At 47.5% G+C, this 24,326-nt stretch overlaps 1 protein-coding gene across 3 annotated transcripts in view; it reads right to left on the bottom strand.

Annotated features, from left to right (window-relative positions):
• The window catches only part of LOC100119247 (zwei Ig domain protein zig-8), a 131,617-nt gene that overhangs the window by 25,492 nt on the left and 81,799 nt on the right, over positions 1 to 24,326 (bottom strand). For all 3 annotated transcript variants that reach the window (XM_003427238.5, XM_016984393.3, XM_008212135.4), the window contains exons 3-4: positions 17,106 to 17,296; positions 12,894 to 13,055 (exon numbers count right to left, since the gene is read on the bottom strand). In XM_003427238.5, the coding sequence (XP_003427286.1) occupies positions 12,894 to 13,055; positions 17,106 to 17,296 (353 nt within the window). The remainder of the gene's footprint in view (positions 1 to 12,893; positions 13,056 to 17,105; positions 17,297 to 24,326) is intronic.

The raw sequence follows: 24,326 nt of genomic DNA, 5'->3' as shown, positions 1-24,326 counted from the left end.
GTGCGAACAATTTCTCTGAACGTCGCGGCGGCAGCTCTCTCTCTCTCTCTCTTTCTCTCTCTCTCTTTCTCTCTCTAGTATAAATAAATCTCTATTAATCCGCTCAAGTGCTGGGATGCGAAGAGAAGGGAGGCCGCACGACGACAGCGTAATGGCCCTTCTTATCGCGATCGCGCGCGAACGGACTACTCGGCGAGAGAGTGAGGAGAAAGAGAAAAAAGTTACGGTATTTAGGGAATTCGGGAGAGCCCTTCTTGCTGCCGTTGATGGCCTTCCGCTTTAGCAAGGTGCTACTTGCTTTATCAAGCGATGCGAGGCCGAGCGAGTCTAGTAGTCCGACACTCGCTCTTGCGGCGTTTTCCCCCTTGGGGAGTTTTTTATAGATCGAAATGCCATGTTTATCGATCTTTAGTGAGAGCCTTATGTGCCGCGTTGCCGGTTGCTCGACGAATCTCTGTGGTTTTTGCTGGTTATTTATACGGCTCGATATATGGGATTATTTTTATTTCTGCTGGGGATCGTCTACAGTTGATAGAGTCGGATTTTGGCGCTGAATTCGGTGTCGAGCTTTTGTATGGTTTTTTGAACGCGTTACCGTGGAAGGCAGGAGTTCATCGTTGATCAATTAACCATTGCTCGATTGCTTTCTGAAGTGAGAATTAACTTTGCAGAATATTTCATTCGTTCCTTAGAAATTATTTCTACAATTAAATACGAGAAAGATTCGCGAGGCTTCCTCGTTAAAAATAAACGAAATATTGTACATTGAAAATTCAATTAAAATACATCTCCGTCGTACTTTCAAATCGTTCATTTTTAACGTTTCTTCTTCGCCAACGATAAAATTGACTCATCGATTCGCGTTACTAAAATAATTACCTCGCAGCTCTCTCTCCTCCAAGACTTACAAAAAGGCAACCTTTTCTCTTTTTCTCCCCGCAAGTTTCCACGTAAAAGTGCCTCCCTTCAAAAACGCGAGAAGAAAAAGCTCATAAAAACTAGTCCTCGTGCCGCGGGATCACCGCCTACATAAGTCGAAGAATCCTTTTCAAGGGCTCTCAAGAAGCAAAAAAGCACACGCACACATTTTTGCCCCGGAATTCCCAGCGCAGCCAGCGCTCGCAAATAAAGTTCTTTATCATTAGCCGAAATGAGCTTAGAGAAAGGATTCGACAAGAATAACCGGTGCTGCTTACTCGGCGCAAAAAGCTCGCACACACGTTAGACTCGCTCGCGCCCGCGCTACAGATTGTTTTACAGCGGTAGGTAACCAAGCAATTCTAAGCGTCGCTCCGCACAGTCAGAAGCAATTTTCCGTGTGAAAGAAGCGTTTCATTTGGCCGAGAAAAGAAAGAAGAAGAAAGACAGTGTAGCCGCAGCGAGCTCATATATATACAAGACAATATACGAGAGCTTTTTCGTCCGCTCCAACAAGCTGCAGCGCAGTGATGCAGATTCATCAGAAGAAAAAGCTCGCTTGATGTGAAAGCTCGAGAGCCGGACTCGAGCTTTGAGAGATCGGAAGATAGTGGGCCGTGTGTACGTGTGCATTAACAGCAGCAGGAGCTGCCACGACGCGTTTAGCATAATCCGTATCGCCCTGGATAATCCCCTTATTACGTCTTTTGTGCAGCGGCGCAGTAGCTCTCGGTGGAAATCGGCAGAGAGGTGTCGCGCTGCATTTTCCTCGCTCGCGTGCGTCTCCCGTGTTTGCTCTGGGCGATATTTGTCTTGTCGGCTGGCCACAAATAATACCAGCGCTCTACTGCTGCTGCTGCTACGGCGACGATAAATGGCGCGCCGGACGTCTCGTTGACACTGCGAGTAATTGTAATGGTTAACCGTTTGGAAGCAGCAGCAGCAGCTCCGCAAGCTTATGTTTATTATCGATCCTCGCTCGAGCTGCGCATATTGTACGCTGTGCTCATTTCAAATGCACGCCGTGGAGAGAAGCTCTAATTCAAGGGAATGCGAGAGCTTCGCGCAAATCTTGACGCTTTTTATTCCTCTCCCTTATACGCGCATAAGCTGACAGGGAGCTTGCGCATGCATAAAGTGAAATATTGCGACGTCGGCTTTTAACAGGCTATTATTGTTATTTCTCAGCTCCCCCTCGCGGGCACAATGGAGCGCGAGGCTGGGCGGCATTAAAATTCGTCGAGCTATAACAGGGGGATGAAAAGCTTCTTCCAGCAAATGAGCCGGGCGAGCTTTTTCAGAAGCTACTGCCGTGTTCTTTCGCGACGTCGCCGCCTTATGTATAAAGAGTGTATTAGACGACGGCGAGACGCCAAGTTTCGCTGATGTAACCGCGGCTGAGTATACCCCAGCTTTGTTTACAGTTCGACAGCGGCTCTCTTCATTTTTATAATCGTCATCGCCGTTGTACTCGTGGATATTATTCACAGCAGTTTGAAAACTCAATTTTAAAAACCGACAGAGTGAAAGCAGCTGCAATTTTGCAACAACGAAAACGTGCGCTAAGACACGAGGAGAACGAGAGCAAGTGTCTTTTGACGTCGGCTAGTACACGTCTTGCTAATGAGCGACGAGCCGAGATTAGTTTTGTTTATTGCCGCGAGAGCAATGGCCTATGAAACCAGCGAGAATTAAACGACGGCGCTATTGAGCTCGATGCACCCAAGGTGCATCCGTGTAACTATATGTATACACAGAGAGGGAAAGATACACAAAGAGGAGGAGGAGGAGCGAAGCTAACTCAGCGTCGTTGTCGCGGCGGAACGGAAATTACGCGCCATTGTTTCTGCTTCGATTCCATTAACATTATCTTTTATTGCGAGGCTGGCTTATGGCGCGAACTGCTGTATAGTATACTCTCTCGGCGAGGGCGATTGAAGTTTAATGAGCTTTTTACATGTTTCTATTGATCACCTTCCTTACGAGGTAATTGTCGCCCGTTTCCTCGGCTTTTCTTATACTGCCGAGCTTTTCTCCTTCGTTTTATACGTTTATACCGTATACACACTGTGTGCGGGTGTGCTTGCGAGCGTATAATCATGGCCGCTATACGAAGGCATAACGATATATATATTTATTAACGCGACGTTGCCGCGCGCGCACGCATTTTATCGCGAGAGTTAAATTTTGATATTTGATACGGCTGTTTCATGATCGTTAATGTTGCCGAATTATTATACGCGTTCGAGAGAGAGAGAGAGAGAGAGAGAGAGAGAGAGAGAGAGAGAGAGAGAGAGAGAGAGAGAGAGAGGGAGTATTATACGACTCCTCGTAAAGTAGCGCGTGTCATTAAAATGGAAACGCGAAGCAGGTATACATTTTTTTTCAATACCTCGATAACACGCGCGAGTAAACTACATTCGCGTGTATTATTGCGGTCGACACTGAAAATGAAGCTTTTCAAAATCATCTTACTTTAACGTACAACAACAAGATCTTTTTTTCACACACGAAGCGTATTCAAAATTATAAGAAAAATCCTCTCCTTCGCAAAATAAACTCGATCTCCCACTTAACTCGAAAGCTCTCCAAAAATAAGCGATAATGTTTGCCCACGAAATGTATCGCAAGGGTCTCGCTTCCCGCGCGGTGTGTATAAACGCATACACCCACGCACACACATACTCTCCTGCAGAGAGACACAAAGCCGGCGGCGATTTCCCCGAGGAGGGGATTTTCTCGCGCTAACGAGTCCTTTGCCGCTTGCGCGCAAGCTCCCTGTAACCGCGAGGCGTTAATGACTAACGAACTCAACAGTCACCCGCGCGTGTGTGGGTGTGTACGCGCGCACGCTAACTAAACACGCGACTCTAGTCCGAGACCTTTTATATCATACACACAGAGAGGTAGAGGGATAGAGATGAGGTTCTCGACACACCCTTTCTGTATAGTGGCTCGGACGTAAACAGCAAATGTATATTCATCGTTTGCGACTTCTTTGACGAGTATGAGCCGCGCGTTATATTCATAGCTCCTTTCGGCTCAATTTTCGGGATACGCTTCTACAGCGAATGCATTAGTAAAAAAGGATGCGCATAATAACTCCGCATCGGTTCCAGCTGCGAGATCTCCACTCCGCGGTAAAATTCAATTTCCGCCGCATCAGCTAAGCCTCTCGCTTGCAAAACAAAAAGCGAGAAAGGCGATCATCGCGCGGACGCGACACGGCAATAACTCGCGCGCTCGCCTATACTCCGTTAATCTAAATTGGAAAACGAGGACAGCAGCAGTGCAGCGCACCAGTACAGCGTAATGAGTGAGAAAGTGGGCATGAATCATCGGGCTGCGGAGCGTGGAATGGTAATAGAGTAGTCGCGCGCGAGCGGTAGTAACAGATGTGCGCGCGGCCCAAGCTTCGTATCGCCGAGCGTGTAATGCAGCGAGTTGTGCTGCTCGCACTCATTGTCATGCGGGCCGAACTATAATGCGCTTTGTGCCCCCTCTCTCTCTCTCTCTCTCTCTCCCCCTCTCGCTTTGATGGAGTGCATTTTAGACGATGCGCCTAGAAATTAATTTCCTGCCGAAGCTGAGTCCTCTATACTCGCGCGAGTCTGTTTACACGTGTGCGCATATAGCTGGCACAGGGCAAAGGAGAATCCTTGCACAGCCACAGGATATAGGTTCACTCGCGCAGCCGGAACTCTTTGCCGTCTTCCCTCCATTCGCAAAAGCTCTCTTTTATGTCAGCCGCGCGAGCTCGAAGAATCGAAGAGAGAGAGAGGCGAGCTTGACTTCCGCGCGCGAGCTCAAAGGTAAACGCAAGCTCGCAGATCGATACTCGAAAGAGAGAGGGAGAGCAGTGCAGCGGGTGTATATAGGGTAGCTACTGTTATTTGCAGGCTAGCACTGTTGATTGCTCTCTTATACCTTTGAGCTACTGACTGCTCATGCGTATACACCGGTGTGAAGCAAGTGTGAGCTTTTGAGATTCAAACGTTCGTTGCAATTTTTTTTTTTTGCCATCTGTTCACACCTGCGCAGCCGAATCGACACGTTCTCAGGTGTGTACAGTGGATATGGGTATAATTAATTGGAGGGAATTAAAAGTCGAGCTGCACTGCAAATAGGAGTTGAGCTCGGTCAGTCGGAAATTAATTGATTGGAGCTGCGCGCAAACGTTTACATGGCGCGCCAATTAAGTGTGCTGCAGTGCGAAATAACGATATCTCTCTGTCCGTCTTTCATTGGCGCGGCGAATCAAGGTTAATTATAGAATATGAAAAAATCCAGCCAGCGGTACGAATTTTAGGCGCCCGAGCGCGCACGTGCGTGAACACGGGACAATTAATTAATTCGTATTCGATCTCGGAAATTGATCGAGCCACGCGCACGTCGGACGAATGAATTTTATGTTCTAAATATCAGTTGTGTATTTCTGAGGGAAATTTAATTATCTATTGGACCAAATTAACGAACACCGCGGAAGAGTTTATCGAATTTCGGGTTATGATCGATCTAGCCTTCCACGGTGGAATATCGCGTTACCCTTAATTTAGCTGAGATTTCCGGAACGTCGTTATATCCGACGCGGATATTCTATTCCGAGGCTGCATCAACAATCGGTTTCGAGCTCAATAATATTTTGTCAATAAATTGACCCACCAGTCTCCTAGAATTATAAATTCGCACATCCGCACCGTAATGAATTAAGCTCTCGCCTGTTGAACGGCAGATATTCGCGCTTACGCTTTTTTCTCACCGCAGCACAGCTGCATCATTGTCTTCGAGCCCACAGGAGAGGACATCGCATTTATTCCGCGAAAGGTCAGAGCGTCGCGCACGGCTGACATAGATTCAAATCGCCGACGAGGCTTGCGCCTGAATTATAGCCTGAATTTAAAGCATGCGCGCAAGCGCTCGGGCTTTGTCACCCCCCCCCCCCCCCGACCGCTATCTATACATCCGAGAGCTGTATACATATATACATGCATACACGCGAAGCTCCGCAGAGAAATTCAACGGCAAAAAAGACGGCCATGTGAAATTCATTAAAAGTCAGCCGTTGCAGTGCAAGTGCGGGGCCAGAGTATTAGCAATTTTAATATGCGCCCTCGCGCATGAAACATTTATATATGTGACGAATATACGCGTAAATCTATCGGATGAACTTCGACGAGTTTATATTGCGAGAAGCTTTTTGTGCTACACGAAGTTCGCCTGTAATCGCCGACGCGATCGTTTAGCAACGTTACACCCGATAGAGCCCGCGTGTCGCGTGTATCGCGAGATTTTTTTTTATTATCTGTACGCACACGCGCGCGTGAAATTCAGCGAAAGAAAACTATATTCGTGGAGGAATCAAATAAACTCGCGAGCGCGAGGCTGACGTTTAAATCAGATTGAATGGCGGCTGAGCGTTTTGCGAGCTTAAATTTTAACGCATTTTATGCAGATGCGTGCGCGCGCGGCATAAATTTGTACACCTGTGCTCTCTTTTATCACGTTTCGCCCGCTGCAGCGCGACATGTATTACCTTATACTCCCTCGCGCTCGCGAAGGCTTCTTTTATTCAGTCCTATCAGTTCTCGCGTATAGTGCGTTGTGATATACGAGCCTCGCGCAATATATCCCCGCCGCCCTTGTACATATAAGAGAAAAGCGCGCATAATTCGAACTCTCTCATCGCAGAGTAGGGCTGCAGTGTATAATGCATATTCCGAACGTTCAAACGGACTCGCGGAGCATTTCTAATCCTACTACTACTGCAGTGCGTAATATATATATATGTCCGGGAGTGTGTGTGTGTGGGCGACGATAAATAAATCAAGTTTATCCGAATTAGGATGAAGGAAGGATAAAGCGGCCCCGCCGCGCCCGAGCCCGATAGCTATTAAAATAATGACGTCTCTGCCCAAATTCGGGGATAGAGAGAGAGAGAGAGAGAGAGAGAGAGAGAGAGAGAGAGAGAGAGAGAGAGAGAGAGAGAGATGCATAATAATCCGCGCGGGTGCAGAGAGAGCCTTATACAGCTAACTCCGCGCAAACAATCTGGGACGCTACTCGCGTCGCCAGCAAAATTTGACGGTATAATGCACGCGCGGCTGGATATCTATATATGCTGGAACGCGATATCGAAGGATAATGGTATTGGCACGCAAGTACTCCACTGTGCGCTACTACATGGAGAGAGAGCTTTTCGACGCTGATCCGCCCTGCTTCTCATCAAAGGACGTCTATATTAATGAGGACCAAGGGAGAACCGAGGCTTATATAGATATAGACTATGTACGTGTATTACGCTGACGCGTATGTGCGAAAAAGACGCGGGGAATAAAATCGAGGCAAGAGAGAGAGAGAGAGAGCTTAATGGAAAAGTTGGAGCTTGCAAAGTGCTGGGATCGCGAAAATGAGCTCGTGAATTCGCAAAAGCCGCGGCAAGGGAGAGAGCTGAGAATTCGCTCGATTAAATGTAAATTGGTCCTGGCCGCGCGTCTTGAAAAAGTTCGCGACGATGTTTGCCGCGTGAAAGGTTAATTAGAACACACGCGCTGCGCGAATTAATCGCCGGAAAACTCGCAAATCTTGAGATCCGCCGACGTTCTTCGAGTGTGTATGTATGTAGAGAGCTTTCTCGCAAGTCGGACTCGCGAAAGAGAGATAGTAGAGCAGGTGAGAGAGAGAGGCAGCGTCGTGGCTTTGTGGAATGAAAGATCGTAAAACGAGAGCGAGCGAGCGAGGAAAATGAGAATTCGAGTGAAAGCGCGCGCGGGGGGAAAGAAGAGGACAGACAGACAGGCTGCGTGCCTGATGCATATAACTGCGGAAATGCCTGAATGGGATGCCGGAGCCTTTTAATATTCGCGCGAGGAAATTTTCGAGGCTTTTATGTACAACCGCGAGTTTTGTCAAAATTCCTGAAGCACTAACCGCGCTACCGGTGAACGAGCTCAAAAGTAGTCGAGGCTACTTGCTCCTCTCTGTATTATATACTGCACACCCACACGCGCGACTCACTCCCACCACTCTTTTCAATGGCGGAGGCGCACGAGGCCTCTTTGTTATTTTTGTATTCCCTCGCATTCGACTGCGCGTGTACTTCGCTAATTAAGTAGATCTCGAGGCGAGCTTTTTGCCGAATTCATCCGAGCTTCTTTTTTCCTTCAGCAAGTATTTCTTAATTAATCAATGTTTTTTTAAGCGAGCTAATTTCGAAACGACAAGCTTTTTCTCGGAAGGAATTTCCTGGGATTGGCGGACCGCTGATTACCGAAGTGTCGTATAAATATCGCCGAATATCAATGAGAGCTTTTCGATCGTTGGTACAGCTTTGCGATATCAAAGTTGTATTTTCGAGCTTTCCAAAATGTACCGACGAAGTTTCCATCTATATTATCTCGATTTTATTTTCGGATCGCATTTTTCGCACATGAGTTCCCAGAATATCCGCTCCAGAAGCAGAAAACTTGATCCGTCAGAATGCTAGCTCCACATACGCGAAGCTCATCGTTTCAATATATTAAACGCGGGAAATTGGCAAAATGTCATAAATACCAAGAATACGTCGTCTCTTCGTGAATTTTAAATAACAATTATTCTATCTTCTCCCCACTCACACAACCACATCGCCGCAACAACAACACACCGTCGTAACTCTCAGCTTACACGAAATCGCGAGGATCATCGCACATCGGGAACGTATTGGTACGTAGCAGTAGCGGTAAAAAGGAGAATCGATTTTATAAGCGCCCAGGGACGATGTCGCCCCTTTGCGCGAAAGAAAAACAGAGAAACAACGGGAAAGTCGCTGCAGGCCAACCTGCGCGCGCTCAACTCGGATAAAACAGTCCGTTGCTCCGAAGTGCCCATGAGCTACTGCTGTACGACTATGTGTGTGTGTATATAGAGCTACAGAGAGCAGCACACTGCTCACCGCAGAGCGCATTGCAGTAGATATATAGAGCGGACGAGGTTCAGGCGAGCGTTAAAAAGGTTTTTGTCCACGATTGAAATTTTCCGCGCTCTGCCCCCGCTCTCCCTCTCTCTCTCTCTCTCTCTCTCTCTCTCTCTCTCTCTCTCTCTCTCTCTCTCTCTCTCTCCCTTTGCCGAACGAAAAAGGACCTCCGGAAATAAACGACTCTCAGTATACACGTGTATAGATATACGTTTAAAGCGCAAGCGATGCTTTATAATTAAAGGATATACGAGCGCAATTCCAGAGGCAATTTACTTTTTTTAACCCGATGCGGCTCTGCGGGCCCTTCCTTCTTTGGAATTTCGTTTCCGCTCGCTCCTCCCATTATGATCATTCGAGACTTGCTTCTCCTTATGCTCCCTTTTTTATCCCCAATAAAGAACTGGCTGCGGATCTCGAAGGAGTGCACTGCGAGCGATAAAAAGAGGCAATTCGCGCGAGCTGCGTTATGATTTCCTCGCGGCGCTTTATTATCAGGGAAATAGACATGACGTTCTCGTAGGCCGATAATTTCTCCCTTAAAGGAAAAACAGAGAGAGAAAGCTGAGTGGAGTAAGTAATCGAGGATTTTCCTTTTAATCCAAATCCTCGCGGCAAAGCGCTTCTCGAGACTTTGTGCAGTGCGAAGCTTATACGTTGCTCTCTCCCTTCTGGCTCTGTCAAGCTCGCGAGCTTCCCTGAGGATTGGACACCGCGAAGAAAGGAAACTTCTTGGCAAATCGGACGTACTCGGAACTTTGCTCGCGCGCAAGGCAGTTGTCGTGAGTAAATAAAGACGGGAGAGAGAGAGAGACAGAGAGAGAGAGAACACTGCTGCGACGTCTGCTCTGCTGTGTTTACACAGGAAGACTAGTGGCGCGAAAAAATGCGGCTTATACTCTCCCTTGTATCTTTCTCTCTAGTTTACTGCTCGCTGGCTGAAAACACGAGATTTAAGCTTCTTTTCTTCGCGCGGAATTAGCGCATATTTCCGCGAAATTACTCGCCGACGGCGAAAGTGTGTCATGTGGCATGTCGAGTTTTTAGCGGCGCTTGGATGCCGACGCGTCTGCGGAGTATACAACGCGGCGAAACGTAATAACGATATAAGTGAAGGAACTTTGGGCGGGGATAGCAAACAAAATCTGGGCTCTATTTCTCGCGCGAGTTTTTAATTAAATAAACAGTTTGATGCCGCGAGAAGGATGAGGAGAAAAAGGGAAAGAAAATCGAGTATAAAAGTCGAGGAAAAAGAGAGTGAAAAGCAGCAGGCGCCAGGAGCAGCAGCGGCAAAGTAATTTCTCAGATTACCAAACACAGAGAAAGTTGAGAGAAGTCTATATACTCGGCGCCTGCCTCTCTCTCTCTCTCTCTCTCTCTCTCTCTCTCTCTCTCGAAAGTTTAAAAGTCCGATTCCAGAGACGAAATGTCGGCATTATCCGTCATGTGTGCACTCGACTCTCTCTTGCTTACCCTGTCCTCTTCTTCTTCTATATACCTCCTCCTGTACAAGCAAGTGTGTGTGTGTGTGTACGTGTAGATAATATCTAGCGTACCCCCGAGCGCGGCTGTCAAATTTCAAACTTCAAAGGAACTTCCGATCCGCTGCTGGTAGAAATAAGGTTACCCGCTGCTAAAAGACGCTCTAATGCTCTCTCTCTCTCTCTCTCTCTCTTTCTCTCTCTCTCTCTCTCTCTCTCTCACGTATAAGCTGTTTGAAGTGTAATGCTAGACTCGGCAGCTGTAATTTTTCTCCTTTCGAGCTCCTCAGCCTTTTCTTCGAGTCTTCCCTCTCTATATTTTCGCTCTCTCCGAAAAAAGCCTCCGGCGCCGCGTGTTATTAAAATTCACGCTCAACTTGTTACACCTCCCTCTCTTTCTATCTCTCTCGCTTTCAAGAGAGAAATTTCGAGTGCGAGCGAAAATAAAAACGGAGAACAATGCGCAGCTCGCGATGTTTTAACGAGGCGCGAATCTCGAAGAAAGCTGCACACTGCCTCTCGGCGAACTACTATTATGCAGCGCTCGTCGTCGGCGGCAAGTTTTTCTCTCTTCCTAGATATTACGCGGACTTTTTCAGCGTCAGCCGCCAGGGCGCTCCTTATTAAGCATTTCGCCGATGCCATTCGCAGTCTCTTTTTACTGTAAATTATTTTGCCGCTCTCTCTCTCTCTCTCTCTCTCTCTCTCTCTCTCTTGCGAGCAGCGCGGCTTAAAAATTCTATTAAACTTCAATGCTACGACTCTTTCTTCTCGGACTCCCACCTCACCGACCTCGTTCGAGTCAATGTAGTCGGATATAACACGCCCCCGCGCGCCGCGAGTTTAAATGTTAATCATGTGTGCGTAAGCGTGTTATTAAATTGCCAAGATTTTTCCCCGACGAGAGCATAAAGCCGCCGACATTGTAAAGCTTTTTTTCGCTTCTTCCGCGCTATGCATACCTATATATATTCCCACGGCTGAGTCGCCGTGCGGAAAATCGGATTTTAATAAACTCGCGGAGACTGTATATGAGTGTACGTGTGCACGGAGAGGCGGAAACATGATTGTTTTAGATTTTGCACGCAACTCCGCGACGTACGGGCCGACGATCGATAACCCGATTTTCTCTCTCTGTCTCTCTCTCTCTCTCTCTCTCTCTCTCTCTCTCTCTTTCTCTCTCTCTGCCTTCGATGGATTAGTTTTTTCCCTTTAATGAAATACTTTTAATAGACGGGCTTGCCCGTTATTAAACTCCCCGTGAGAGGGAGAGAGAGAGAGAGAGAGAGAGAGAGAGAGAGAGAGAGAGAGAGAGAGAGCGTGTGGTAATATTTGCCCAAGTCCGCGCTATATAAGTGCGGATGGTTTATTATTGCGAAAGGGCAAACAAAAATTGTATTAATATATTTCTCGTCATACACCCTCGCCTTTTTCAAAGATCCGCATAGTGGAGTTCGTTCTCTCTCGGCATAACGGATATATTTTATTAAAATACGAAAAAGAAAGCATTTTTACGTGCGCATTTTCGAGCTAAAAACGATCCGCTTCATCATGTAAACAATTTTTCCCGTGTGTTTATACAGTAGATATACGATATATAAAAATATCCCGTTCCACCAAAACATCGGCTTCCAGAAAACGCCCCACTCCACGCACACTCACTCGGAGAGGCGCGAAAACACGGCTCGGAAAAGCAAAGTTTTTCAAGTTCACTCGCTGTCGCGCGCATTTGTCTTGAAATTAACATAAGGAGAGAGAGAGAGAGGGAGAGAGAGAGAGAGCCTTTGGAAAAAGTTGTAGTCGCACGTCAAACTTCTTAAAAGGTCAGACCGGCGAGGGTCTCGCTCAAGCAGTCGATTTCCGTTCTGTCGCATCGTTTGTTTCTGATTTCCCTCACGGACTTTCTTCCCTCCCCCTCTTTCTCCTCGCGTAGGATTTATGGGCCCCCGGCGAAATGTTTTACAGATTTTTCCGTACACTCACCGCGATTTATGGGCTTTCGGGAAGAAAATTTCAACGCCACGCTTCTTCCCTCTCCACCTCTCTCGTATAAACATCCAAGTGCCAGACATAATTTCATATTTGCAGTGTTCCTCGACTTTGCGCGCCGGCGGGTATATTAAGTCTCGCTGAGCGACGTTAATTGTAATAAAGAACCGCGGCCGAGGTGTGTAACGCAAAGTCCGCCGAGATGAGCTAGTAGTAACGCCCGATATTGGTCAGACGTGCGCGTAGACACAAAAGGAGCTCGCTCCGGCGAAAAATGTTGCACATACATATCCTCGAGGCATTTTTCTTGAGGGATGTACCTATATACAAAGGGACAAACAAATCGCTCGAAAGTCGTTGATCAACGACTCGGACGCTGGCTCCCTCGGGGGGCGAAGACCCGCATTAGTTCCAGCATTTCCAAAAACATCCGGACGGCATTTTTTACCGCCGTGTGTAGTATAAAAGCAGCAGCCTCCGGGGGCTATACGAGATGTATAGGATACATCGAAGAGATCGATCGGCGCTGTGCAGTAAAAGAAGAAGATGCTCACCTGGCACTCGTAGGTCCCGTTGTCTCTCTCCTGCACGTACTTGATCTGAAGGGTCCAGTCGTCCGAGCCTTCGGGATGCAGCACTTGAAACCGCTCGTCGTTCGTGTAGGTGAACATAGAACTGGTTAGGACGTGCCAATCGCGTCGACGGATCCAGGAAATCTGAAAACCCAAGCGTTTACGTCAGTCCATCATATTATACCTATACTAGAGGATTTGTCGAGCACGCATATTTCCAGGGAGAATAACGAGGCGTCCGCGACAATCGTTAAGCCCAAGTAGTAGCGGAAAACAAAAATGAAGCACGCGAGATGCATAATGCAAGTAGTGCAGCCGACCAATCAGCCGGGCTTCGCTGCACAGCTCGCAGAGAGCAGTTTAGTCGGACGTAAGACCCCGAAATTAATGCCGGACGATTACTCGACGTCGAGCTTACGTGTATAACTATATACACTGCACAGAGACGTATACAGTATATATACATGCAGAGGCGCCTCCCGACATTATGATATCCTCCGGCGAACGAACGAAGTACGCAAGCTGCATCGCGATGCGCGACTCGTTGCTCTGCTGCATTGTATATCGAGGTCGATGTCCTCCCTCTCTCTCTCCCTCTCTCTCTCTCGAGCGCCATCTCTCGAAATCTGATACTCTCGCGCAAAAGCGGGGCGAATGTGGAGCGCGAGCAATTATAAGCGCGATGGGAAGTGTAATTTTTATTCCTCTTTTTAGAGTACAACGATTCAGAAATTATTTCGCATATCCGAAGCTTACACATAATTCCAAAGCGAGTCTATACACCCGCACACATGCGCGAACGCGATTTCAATAAGAGCTACGCACGCGAGGTCGCCGATCTCATTATAATAAAAAGTCCTAGGAGAGAGGAATAATTCACGAGCGCAGGAGCCGGTACACGCGAAAATCAATACTAATACTCTCTACCGTGCGTGACCGCGCGAGCTTTCGCGAAATAAAGCTCGCTGCCCGCGCGGTATAAATTTATTAGGAGAATCGCTTTGTTTTGGAAAAATCACACTCCGAGCAGCCCGTAATTGGCCAATCGGAAAAATGAAATTTGATTAGAGCGAATAACACACAGCCCTCTCGCTCTCTGTCTTTGACGTATAGCCGTCGTGCATGCGAGAAAGAGAGAAAGACTTCTCTCGTTTGATAATACTTTATTAGTCGGGAGATCGATATCAGGATTGCGCTCTAGATATGTACGAACACACGTGCGGCGTACACAGCACTTAAAAAGTAATCGACAGTCGTTTGCTCTCGCCGGGTGTTTAGTGGAAAATCAATAGAGGGAGGCCGAGTGTGCTCTCTCTGTCTCTCTCTCTCTCTCTCTCTCTCTCTCTCTCTCTCTCTCTCTCTTGCTCGAGCGCACGGAGTTTGCTCGTAAATTAGCGGCGGATTCAAAATTGAGCTCCTTCACTGTGCCAGAGAGAGGAACTACCAGCACTGTTGCACAGCGGCCGAAGCTTCTACTCCCATTTGTTTAAAGGAGGCTGATGCCGCCGCCGCCGCTGCTCGAGAGTTTGTAGGACGGTAGCAATCACGGAAAGCTTGTTAAGGGCGCGGAAACGTGCGGGTTTCTGGGATCGAGCGTGAAATCGCCGGCACCGTCCAAGTAGCCCAACGTATTGTGTGTGTGTGTGTGTGTTTGGCCGCTGCTTCCTCTCTCGGCCGCGAACGAAATGTTATTACAGGCCGGAGAGATCTCGTTATCCGTAACTGCGTATACGCGAGAGCCGGCCGCGATTGTTAACGCGTTAATAGAGTTACACAGCGTATATGTAGCGCAGCCGCGCCGATAACGCGCAGACACAAAGGCGGGGCAGACATATAAGGCCTAGTACTACTGCAAGCTCTGCGGAATGACGCGCGCGCGAGCGAGAGAGAGAGAGAGAGAGAGAGAGAGAGAGAGAGAGAGAGAGAGAGAGAGAATCGAACGGATATAAGAGAGCACGTACGCGCGCGGATTCGCGATAAACAATCCGGGAAAATTAACGCTCGCCGCAGCGGATTAGAGACACTGCCTATAGCTGTAGCTGCACGTGCAGATAATATTATCGACGCGATATAGCGGAATAATGCCGTTGGCCGGCAAAGCACGTTCCCTCTCTCTCTCGAAGCCGAGATTGAAATCGATTATATATACGTTGCTTGACCTATTGTGTATGTGTGTGTCTATTTATTTAGCTCGTGTGGCTCGCGCGCGCGTGGGGTGTTTTGGATGCGATGTGATTTTCTTTATCCCGACGCCGTGCTTTTTCTTCTTCGTACGGAAATAGCGCGCGATATATCGGGGGGATGAATGGGAGCTTTTACATCTGTCTTTACAAGCTTTATGTATTTTTACGCGAGCTTGCGTGAAAGCTAGCTTTATGTATGTACGTAGGAGCTTTATGAATCGACGTTGACAGGTGGGACTCATTGATGCGGTCTATAGAGTCATGCTGGTTATTGGTTGAGTATAAATAAGCGGAAGCTCCTTTGCGCGCGTTATTTTTGAAAATAACTTTGCAAAACGAGGATTTCACACATACCCACGCGTTTTCCCCGCTATTACCGACGTCGTGATCCGATTTCAGTTCGAGAGTGCAGAGGGGGTTGAAGAAAACCGAAATTCGAGTAAAAGAACCACTAATTACACAGCGACTGCATCAAACGGAAATTTAATTTGGAATTCGCGCAATCACCAATCAAGAGTACTACAATCAGTACTACTGTGCAGTACGGATGTCGCGCCTCTATACACACCTATAGAAATATATCGACAAAGTAGGCTAGAGCAATTTTCCATCGAAGAGGAGAAAACAGCGGCGGAGTCTCGATAATTTGCAAGAAGCACTATTTACGCAATTACAGTCTATACCACTGCTCCGAAGGGTGTACAGGGGGGCGACGCGATTATTGCGCCTCGGCGAAGTTCTCAGGGGCTTGGAGAACTGGTCGTCGCGCGGACCCGCGAGAGAGAGAGAGAGAGAGAGAGAGAGAGAGAGAGAGAGTAGGGAAACAAGCAAGTTTTGTTGAAATTGCCCCGATAACGAGGTTCCTTTGAATATGGCCCTGCGCAGAGTTATGTAACGCACAGCATATTCCTTTCTCTCTCTCTCTCTCTCTCTCTCTCTCTCTCTCTCTCTCTCTCTCTCTCTCTCCTGAAGACTGACGGACACGTCGATCTTACCCCGCTATGTAGTAGACGCCAATGACCGAAAAGGTAGTGTTACCGCGCTCTGTGTGTTCCATTAGCCGCGCACGTTCGATAAAATTGCGAGGTTACCGCATCGACACACACGTACACACGCAGCTCTCCTTTATATTGATTCTCTCTAACTCTTGCCGCTGCTGCTGCTGCCGAGAGAGAGAGAGAGAGAGAGAGAGAGAGACGGACCGGCGCTCGAATTTTTCAGATTCTCGAGCGATTGCTCGCCGCGCGCGATAGGATCGCTGCTTTGGAAAGTCGTTCCGTGATGTATTGTATCGCGATCGAAGCCATTGCCGAGGCCGTTCCTTCGGCTCGTGATTATTTATTACGCTTCTCGATGAGAAATACGTGCGCGATGGGGTGTGGTCGTGTCTGTATCGTAAGATTGAAAATTTGATTGAACGATATGGGACGCAGGACTTGTATCGATTCGAATGATTTTGCTCCAGATTCGCGCGCGAGCAGGTGCATACCGATGTTTAGAACCGTAATTGATGCACCGCATTATGCATTTGAACTCGAGTCGATAGACGGTAAGCATCAGCTTTCAATAACTTCGCCGCTCGAAGGCTTCGATCTCGAGATACCAGCTTCGGAATAGAATTCCACGAGCAGAAGCTACCCCCCGCGGTTTAGCGCTATTTGACCGATTCCTCGAAATTTACTCAATGGATCTCACCGCTAAATATATTATACGGATAATTTCTAACCAAGCCGATATCATCTGCTGAAATGACCGGCCGCATTTTGCGAATAATCGAGGCAACTCGTCGATACTCTCGATATGCAACACATTCGAAGGGAGCTTTGCTCAAACTTGATATTGAAAAGGAACCCCGCGAACATAAGCTTAGGTAGCAGGAGCAGCGGAAAAGTGGGTTGAGTGCAGTGCCGAAGGAGGTGGATAAAAAAGGAGAAAGCGTGGAGAAGTACCATAATAAACTAGCCCGAGGGCGTGTGTATAGTTGAGCTGCAGGAAAAGGGAAGGACCTTACCTCGGCATCCGAAACGGTTCTCTCTGCCAAATTGCGAACTTTGCAGTGCAAGAAAGCGGTGCCACCAAGCTGCACCGTCACGTTCGAGACGGTGTTGTTTTCGTTTGCCTCGTTCACTCGCTGCAGCTCATCGAGGTTGCTGTACCAGAGCGCCTTGTAGTCCGACGGTATGCTGTAGGGTATCCGACGGTCTGAAATCACACGGGAAAACTTTCAAGACCCTGTATATAGCTATACTATATAGATCTACAGCTGCGTGGCTTCTCTTATAAACGCCTTCTTTTGTCTTTTACACACACACCGGCGAAATCTCGACATTCACTTTCATTCGATGTCTTGCGTGAAAAAACACGACACTCATCACCAGGGACGCTAATATTTGTCTCTCAACGCACACATGCCGCGCGAGTGTAATATTCCTCTCGTCTCTCTCTCTCTCTTTCTCGAGGCTCATTTCTACTGGAAAATCGCGTTGAATTAAAGTCCTGCGGCCGGGGGTTCTATTATTCGCGGAGCGAGCAGAGGTTAAATTAAGTTCCGCCCTTTGAAATTATTATTCGCTTGTTTGCACCGCCCGACACTCGAGCCCCTCGGCTTTTCTTCCTCCCTTCCGTTTACCACTGCTACTCACACACACATACCTCTCTATCCTCTACTGAGTGTACATCGATCGAATTCCATACATCGATGTACGTCGCGCGCCGTAGTTTTGTCTTTTAATTTATTTCGCGACTCGAAGGGAGAGAATCAAAGAGCGCAGCGCGAGAGCCAGGCCTGGAAAGTTATTCCGGCCGCAAAAAGAGAGAGGGGGAGGGAGCGCAGTTCTCGCGCGGTTACGCGTGTGCCAACTAATTCCGCGAGTACAATTTAACGTTTTGTTGCTCGCCGGTCATTCCGCGGAATGGAATTTCAAAATAAACTTTTAATTAAAACTCCGGTGCGTGCCGACGAGAGCGAGAGAGAGAAAGGAAGATTGGACTAGTGGTTTTGTATGCATTTTAAATCACTCGCTTAACAATCGAGTTTTTCGAATCTACTGCAGATGCGGCTCTTTCCGCGCGCGAACACCTTTACAGCCCGTCGGAAATGTATAAAGTTTCGGTTAGTCGAATGGAATGCATGAATTTAGGCACGGGGCTGCGAAAGGCATTCTATAATTAGGCAAGCCAGCGGTTAAACGCGAGCGTCAAAGGTGAGGGCGCAAAGCATCAAAGCCTTCGCGGAAAAGCCGGGAAAAACAGTCGATTTTAGCAGCAACAGCGAAGAGAGAGAGGGCCGACCTTAATCCGTCGAAGTCGAGTTAGACACAGCTCGTTAGAAGCCGCTTTCTCTCTCTCTCTCTCTCTCTCTCTCTCTCTCTCTCTCTCTCTCTTTCTGTTTATACACGCAATTACGTCAGAGCCGAAGTTGGAAATTTTTCTCAGTCGAAAGCACAGCAAAAGGCGCTGAAAAAGGAGCTTTAGCAAAGCTCTTCGCGTAGTTGGGGGGCAGCAGGAGGCTTGTGTATTTCCCTTCGGGATTTTTTTCTTTATTTTCCCCCACCCACGTACCCCCCCCCCCCCTTGGCGCGCGACCGATTTTGCATGAAGAGGGACAACGAAGAAAGAGCGAAAGAGAGAGAAAGCTCGTTTCGCTAAAAGCTGCGCGAGAAAGAAGAAGAAGAAAAATGGAGGCGGCGACGGCAATTATTGTAAAGTTTCACTTTAGCAGCCGAATAAGGGCCGCTTTTTGTCGAGTCGCGCGCGGATAATCAGAGCTTTAATCGCTCGCTCGGGCCCTGGAGGGACAAACAAGAAATCGCTTTGTTTGCGAGGCTGCTCCGTAATTAGGGTTTTATTCCAAAGTTGCTTTTTCGGGTTTCTTTTTTTCATTCGCTCGCTCGCTTCTTCTTCTTTATAGCCCCCGGGAAGCTTTCGTGTTCTCGTCACCTCGACTCTAGTTTTTTTCTCTCTCTGTCTCTCTTCGTGATTTTATTCTGCAGCGGGTTTTGCACAGTCGTCGTTCGCGAGCGCCGCGCTCTCGCTTTACATCGCACGTTTATCGGGCTTTTTATTTGATCCCTTCGGAACGCATCGGTTTGCTTTATGGCGGGGATATTTGTTTTTCAATATTTGTTCGCCCTTGCGCGCGTATGTATGCTCTATATATATATATATATATATATGCGTGTGTGCGTGTGTGTGTGTGTGTGTGTGTGACTCGATCATTCTATTACTGTTTCATGCGCATCGAGCAAGAGCAGAGTATGCAGTTTTGATCAAATGTAGGTGTATTATACACGCGTGACGAGAGCTGGGAATCAGATGGAATGAATACTGCGCACGTGCGGAATTTTTTCGATGAATTCACGTCTTATTATTTTAAATCAGTTCGCGGGCGACTGCGCAAAATGCAAATATCCCTTGTATAAAACCGTGTCAGCCCGTCTCGCCGGCGTCATTGTCGTCCGCGCATAATTGTTACATTACATCCTGTCTCTCTTCAGCGCTTTGAAAGTTGTCCGGTCCATCTAATAACGCTTCCGTCTCCCGAAACTTGCCGAGCCGTGTATACCGCGATACAGTTTGTGTAGAGGGACGCTCGCTCGACTGAGTTGACTAAATATAAATCGGCTTTTCATATTCAATTCCGACGAGCTGCGACGTTGACTTTTGCTGTTTTGCATAATTGTCAGAGCCCCCGCTGAATAGGCACTTGTTACGCGCTTTCCTTTGAATCTCTATATCTCGCGACGCAGCTTGTTGCCGGGAAACAAAGGAATTTGTAATGCGCTTTCTTCTAAACGCTATATATAATGTATTGTACGCGTGATTTTTTTTCTGCGTAAAAAGCCGAGCTTCTTCTTCTGCTCTGCGTCAGAGGATGTGTGTAGGCATAGGTTAGGTCTGTCAGGCGGGTTAAATAACGCCTATTCCAATTCTCGGCATTACGTCTGTCTTCCTCCGCCCGCCTTAAACGTGTCATTCGTATATAGCCATCGCCTGCATACATACATTTCGTTTGCATAGGAATAGAACAGTCGCCCACAGCTGCCAGGGCCGCATGCCTTTATGTACCATAAAGTAACGTTCCGGCTCTCGCCCGCGCGTATACATGGAGATTTTAGGGCCAAAAAAAGGCAGAGAAAGAGAACATCGGGGATTGCCTATCTCTTTCACTTTTCGGCAGAGACAGCCTTTACGGCGCGTGGCCTGCCGGAAAAAAGGTGAATTGCACGCTTTGGATTTTCGAGGAGAGATCGACGTATGCATATGCATGAGCTTATGCTTTTTTCCTGTCGAGCTACGGCCTCTCGAGGATAGAGAGCGAAGAATCGAAAAAAAGCTATAGGTATGCGTATACACAAGTTCGCGTTGGACACTTGCGTTTCTCGCGAGGACGTAGGCTTGCGGAGAGGGGGAGAGAAAGGGCGAAGTAAAAAGAAGGAAATATAAGTAGAAGAGCGCTTGAGACCGAACTTTGAGCTTTTGAATGCGAGCTTGCGAGAGCCCGCGCGCGCGCGCGCGCGGCATAAGCTACCTGTGCAGCCTTTTGTTTTCCCAGGACAATACGAGGCGAGCTTTATACACAGAAGCTACTTATTCCGTCTAGTTGGCTGGACTTGTATTCTTTGCCGAGAGACTCTTCAAACTATCCCGCGATTTTCTCCAGCAGACCCCTTCCCCTTCAGGAGATCTCTCTCGCGGATAAGTAAACGCTACTGCAGCGAGAGCTTTTTCCCTAGCCCGAGATCTTCGATTATTTTCAAGTGCGCGCAACGGATTTTTATAAAATCCACTTATCTTTCTCATAATAGCTTTCTAAGGAGCCCCGGCTCTTTTCTTTCCTTTTGCCAGACGCCTAGAAGGCTGCGGGGGATGCATTAGTTTTTATCGGCGAATTTACTCGAGCAGGAGAAAGAGAGAGAGAGAAAGCTTTTGTGCTTCGACAAACGCCGCAAGCCACTGTATCAATGACATGGTGTGCCTTTTCTTTTCCAGTCGCCACGGCGATCTCGTTGGCTAATCGCGCGTACCCGATGTGACATCGATTTTTAAAAGGTGTCGCTGTGCTGAATCAGGTTAGGTCTCAATAAGAGCATGGAACGCGCGAACCGAGGCTATTTATAAGTCGCCTTAATGCGTATCGGACGGCCGATTAAGTGCGATAATTTTTAAATGGGTTTATCGTTTTTGTTGAAGATTTCTTGGAAAAAGATTGAAGCGGAGTTGCATCTGTATACAATATTTCGGTCGAGTTGATTGGGACGATTCTGGGAAAAGATTATCGGAAGATTACCGCGACAAACTTAAACAATCCATTAAAATTAATTCGAACCCGCTGCGTGTACGACAAAACTTTCCAAACGCGCTGTACACGAAATCAAAGCACACTCGAGCTTAACCACCGGTTCCCTCTCTGTCTATACACACCCTCTTGCACCTCGATCAAGCGAAAAAGCTACAGTATATCTATAGACACAGTGCACCCCGTACGCCGGTCGCAGCTCGCTAGGGAAGAAATAGCGGGTGGTACAAATGCCAGTGTTCACGAGACACAGGAAGAGAGAGAGAGAGAGAGAGAGAGAGAGAGAGAGGGCCAGCGATAAACAGCAATTAGAGGACCCGCGAGCTCGGAGACGTTTGGTAAACTTCGGTCGGGCTCATTGTCCGAAATCCAAACTTGAGAGACGTCTCTCGCGATCCTTTGGTCCTGCTGGCCAGCGTCGCACACTGTACACCATTGCTGCTGCTACCGCTGCTCTCTTGTTGCCGAGGGGGTTCGCGTCTATAGCTATAGATATAAACACGCACACGTAGAGGCTTGTAGCCCTCCAGGCAAGTCCGATCCGTCGGTTGCCTAATTGCTGAGTATAGTTGGCACGTAGGTAAGGACGCGAAAGCGAGCGCGCAAGCAGTCCGAGAGAGCGACGCAGTGCTAGCCCGGGTCATCGAGAGGTCAGCAAGGGTCAGATGCCGCGCTCGACGCAGAGAGAGAGAGAGAGAGAGAGAGAGAGAGAGAGAGAGAGAGAGAGAGAGAGAGAGAGAGAACGAGATAACGAGAGAGTGGGAGAGAGAAAAGGAGCAAGTTAGATAAAGGTTGTGGAGGAGGAGGAGGAAAAAAGAAGTTGGGGAGTAGGGAAGAAGCCGAACTCGGCAAGAAAGAGAGGAAGAGAGTGAGAGAGAGAGAGAGAGAGAGAGAGAGAGAGAGAGAGAGATTGATTGATAGTATTACTTGTTTTACTCGTTGCTGCGCAGCGCCGGGTTAACGTATCGATGTTACACCGCGAGCAATTATACGCGCGCGAGCGTATTAGGAGCTGCCGGCGGCGGGGGCAAAAAACGCAGCGGAAATAAATGATAAGCGGCTCTTTCGGATAGACTTTTAGTCTCTTCGTTTCGTGCTCTCCGGGGTGGGCAGAATGCGAAAGTTGGGGGTGGATTTGAATAATTTTCATCTTGCCAGGTAAATTTCCTGCGCTATACATAGCTACCCTGCGGATAATTATTTATGTACCAGCGGCGAGAGAGGAGGGCTGTATACGCGGCAATTTGAATACGAAGCAGATGCAATCGTAGGTACAATTAGGGCCAGCGCGTATACTGTTTTTTTTTTCGTCGGCGGATGTATTATTTCTTTTAATTGCAGAATCGGAATCGCGAAACTTCGAGGGAGAAGAGCAAAACTTTCGGAGATAACCGTTTGCATGTATCATCGTTAATGTAAAACTCTGTGAGTTTCTGATGCACATTTTGCGTACAAGCTTCTTTTGTTCTCTCCTTGAATCTTCACTCGCGGGGAGTATAGCGAAGTATCGACTAATTGACTTTTTTGTTCTTGCGACTATGTTGTGCGTATTGTTGCGAAAACTATACGGGATTAATTAGCGGCGCAATTAAAATGCAGATTATAATGAGGGGAAGTTCGCTATGTAATGCGCGCCGTGTTAATTTTAAGTGAACATGCGCTGTAACGCTGGTAAAGTCGCGATGTTATACTTCAACGTTTTGAATATTGTTTTACACGAGCGTTGCTGGGCTGCCACTCAAGTTCGTACAGAAGCATTCGAAGCTTCGAAATCGTTGGGAATAATACCGCGGTGATATTTCAACTGAATTTCAACGCTTTCAGGTACGAAGGCAATGACCAGTAATTATAGCTGGCTTATTGTTTTCAAGCTCCGACTGTCTCCCTCGCGTCAAAAATTTTGCCAATTATACAAGGGAGATGGCGCAGGGGCATAATTGCATACACTTTGGCTTTATTGATTTTTCTGACGTAACTGCATTTATTTTTAATTGTTCGACGGCTCTCAAACTTCGTAATTGCATTTCTAACGATTATTCAATTACTATTGCAAATTGATCGAGTTGTCAACTAAAAGAGTTTCAAAAGGGACGTTAACGTGATTTTACCATAATTCTATCAAAAGATATTCTAAGCGTGCAGTGTTTTACGCCCTACCCTCATCCACGTATTTTCAGCAGACACGTCCAATGAGTACAAAAGAGCAACATCAGCGTACCCGTATCAGTCACCATTATCGCAATTGTATCTTTCATTTTTCCATTTCACGCGCCGCGATATCATCATCGTCTGCACACAAAGTGCCAGTGTATAAACAATAATTTTGCCACGCCAGTCATTTCGAAATCCGCCCCCCCCCTCTCCACGGCTTTTATCGAGAGCCGGTCTACTCGAAAATTGCATTTTTCACTCCCTGTTTGCTCAACCGTCTCTCTCGCTCTTTCCAACGTTCATTTTTCTCTCCGGCGCGGTGACTATACAGTTTGATCCCTATCAGCATACACAGCAGTATAGCCCACGCTGCGCTACACGTCGGCTCGAGTGTCGGACAAATAAATATAAGCGAGCCCTTCATGCCGCCCCCCCCCCCCCTTTGAGCTAATTTTATGGCTTCGCGTGAACTGCACAAAGTGAATACGGAATTAAGAGCCGACTACATGTACAGTATACGCGATCGACGCTCTCCCTCTTTGTCTCTGTGTGTGCGGCGACACGACGCGTGTGCTCGATCAAACTATTAATTACGTTAAAACTCAAAACAGCATTCTCACGAGAAATTAATTTTCTTAGCGTTATAATGAATAATAATCGGTAGCTCCACCGCACGAGAGAGAGAGATAGATTATTAAATTACAATGCACTAATTTAAAGCTCGCGAGCTTGCGAACGCGTTTATAATGAATTGATTATGCCCAAGTTGGACGCTAGTTTCGC

This window comes from Nasonia vitripennis, chromosome 3 (assembly GCF_009193385.2).
Source record: "Nasonia vitripennis strain AsymCx chromosome 3, Nvit_psr_1.1, whole genome shotgun sequence".
NCBI lineage: Eukaryota > Metazoa > Arthropoda > Insecta > Hymenoptera > Pteromalidae > Nasonia > Nasonia vitripennis.
Note: the sequence above shows the minus strand (reverse complement) of the source record. Positions and strands in the feature narration are given on the sequence as shown.